This window comes from Tigriopus californicus, chromosome 11 (genome assembly GCF_007210705.1).
Source record: "Tigriopus californicus strain San Diego chromosome 11, Tcal_SD_v2.1, whole genome shotgun sequence".
Lineage (NCBI taxonomy): Eukaryota > Metazoa > Arthropoda > Copepoda > Harpacticoida > Harpacticidae > Tigriopus > Tigriopus californicus.
In genome coordinates, this window is record NC_081450.1 from 381,171 (window position 1) to 382,114 (window position 944).

General features: G+C 43.3%; 1 protein-coding gene across 1 annotated transcript; it reads left to right on the top strand.

Moving 5' to 3' along the window:
• Window positions 1–6: 6 nt before the first annotated feature.
• LOC131890131 (uncharacterized) lies at window positions 7–543 on the top strand (the record flags this gene model as incomplete). Its single annotated transcript, XM_059239412.1, is given in 1 exon segment — window positions 7–543. A coding segment is annotated over 1 exon segment (424 nt), but the record flags the coding sequence as incomplete, so codon positions are not given.
• Window positions 544–944: the final 401 nt, after the last annotated feature.

Sequence of the window (944 nt, forward strand, 5' to 3'; positions counted from 1 at the left end):
GGACGGAAATACCGGCTCAAAGTGGACGGAGTTGCCGAATTTGCCCGCCACTCGACCAGATGAAGTGTTGTGCGCTCTGGCCAAAAATAATGGGGACCCGCTGGTGATCGTGGATGGATGGACACATAACGAAAGGACACATCCCACCCACATCTTCCACGTTGCCAGCCAGACATGGAGCAATGCCCAAGGAGATGGGGAATACATCTTCCCCTTTAGCTCCGGATTGTTTACCCATGGACAGACAGTTCTGTCCGCTGCTGGTTACGTAAAAGGCGAAGATGGGTCGAGGCAGGTGAACAAGTGGAACCGTGCATTTGATGTCAACACGGGTAACTGGTTAACCGTGGGAAACCCAGTTGATAGTGTGGGCGGAGCGGTTCACATCCCACTGCCCAAAAGCTTTGGGGCCTGCAAACCTAAAAAATAGGATAATGTAGGAAATATCCCCGACAGTGGCCACACATCTGGATAGTTTTAGGATTTTATTGCAAGAAGAATTAAGCTGGAAATATATATTTGTTGGAATGTTATATTAATGTATCCAAATGCAAGCTCTGTTCTAATCATACTGCACATTTCAGAGAGGTGCATTTCGATCAAAACAGAAGAACAGTTTAGCCAGATGAATGAAGAGCTTGCTTATTGACGAATTTTTCGAGAAGCACTATTTCTCAGAAGGTGGTTTTAAAACTGCCTATATAGACAAACTTTTGTTTGTCGTTTAAGATAAAGAGCACACACAAATTTAAATGCACCAGTCACAGTCATGAAAGTATCACCACGGATTGAACGATCATTCCAAATCAGCTCCTTCAGTTTGAATCCGCAGGTAAGACTTGTAGAGATATACTAAAAGAAAACCAAAAGAACCTCTGTTCCTTGCACATTTAAGTGTTGATAGAAGAATGTAATCTAATATTGGAAGGACGAATAAACGTGAA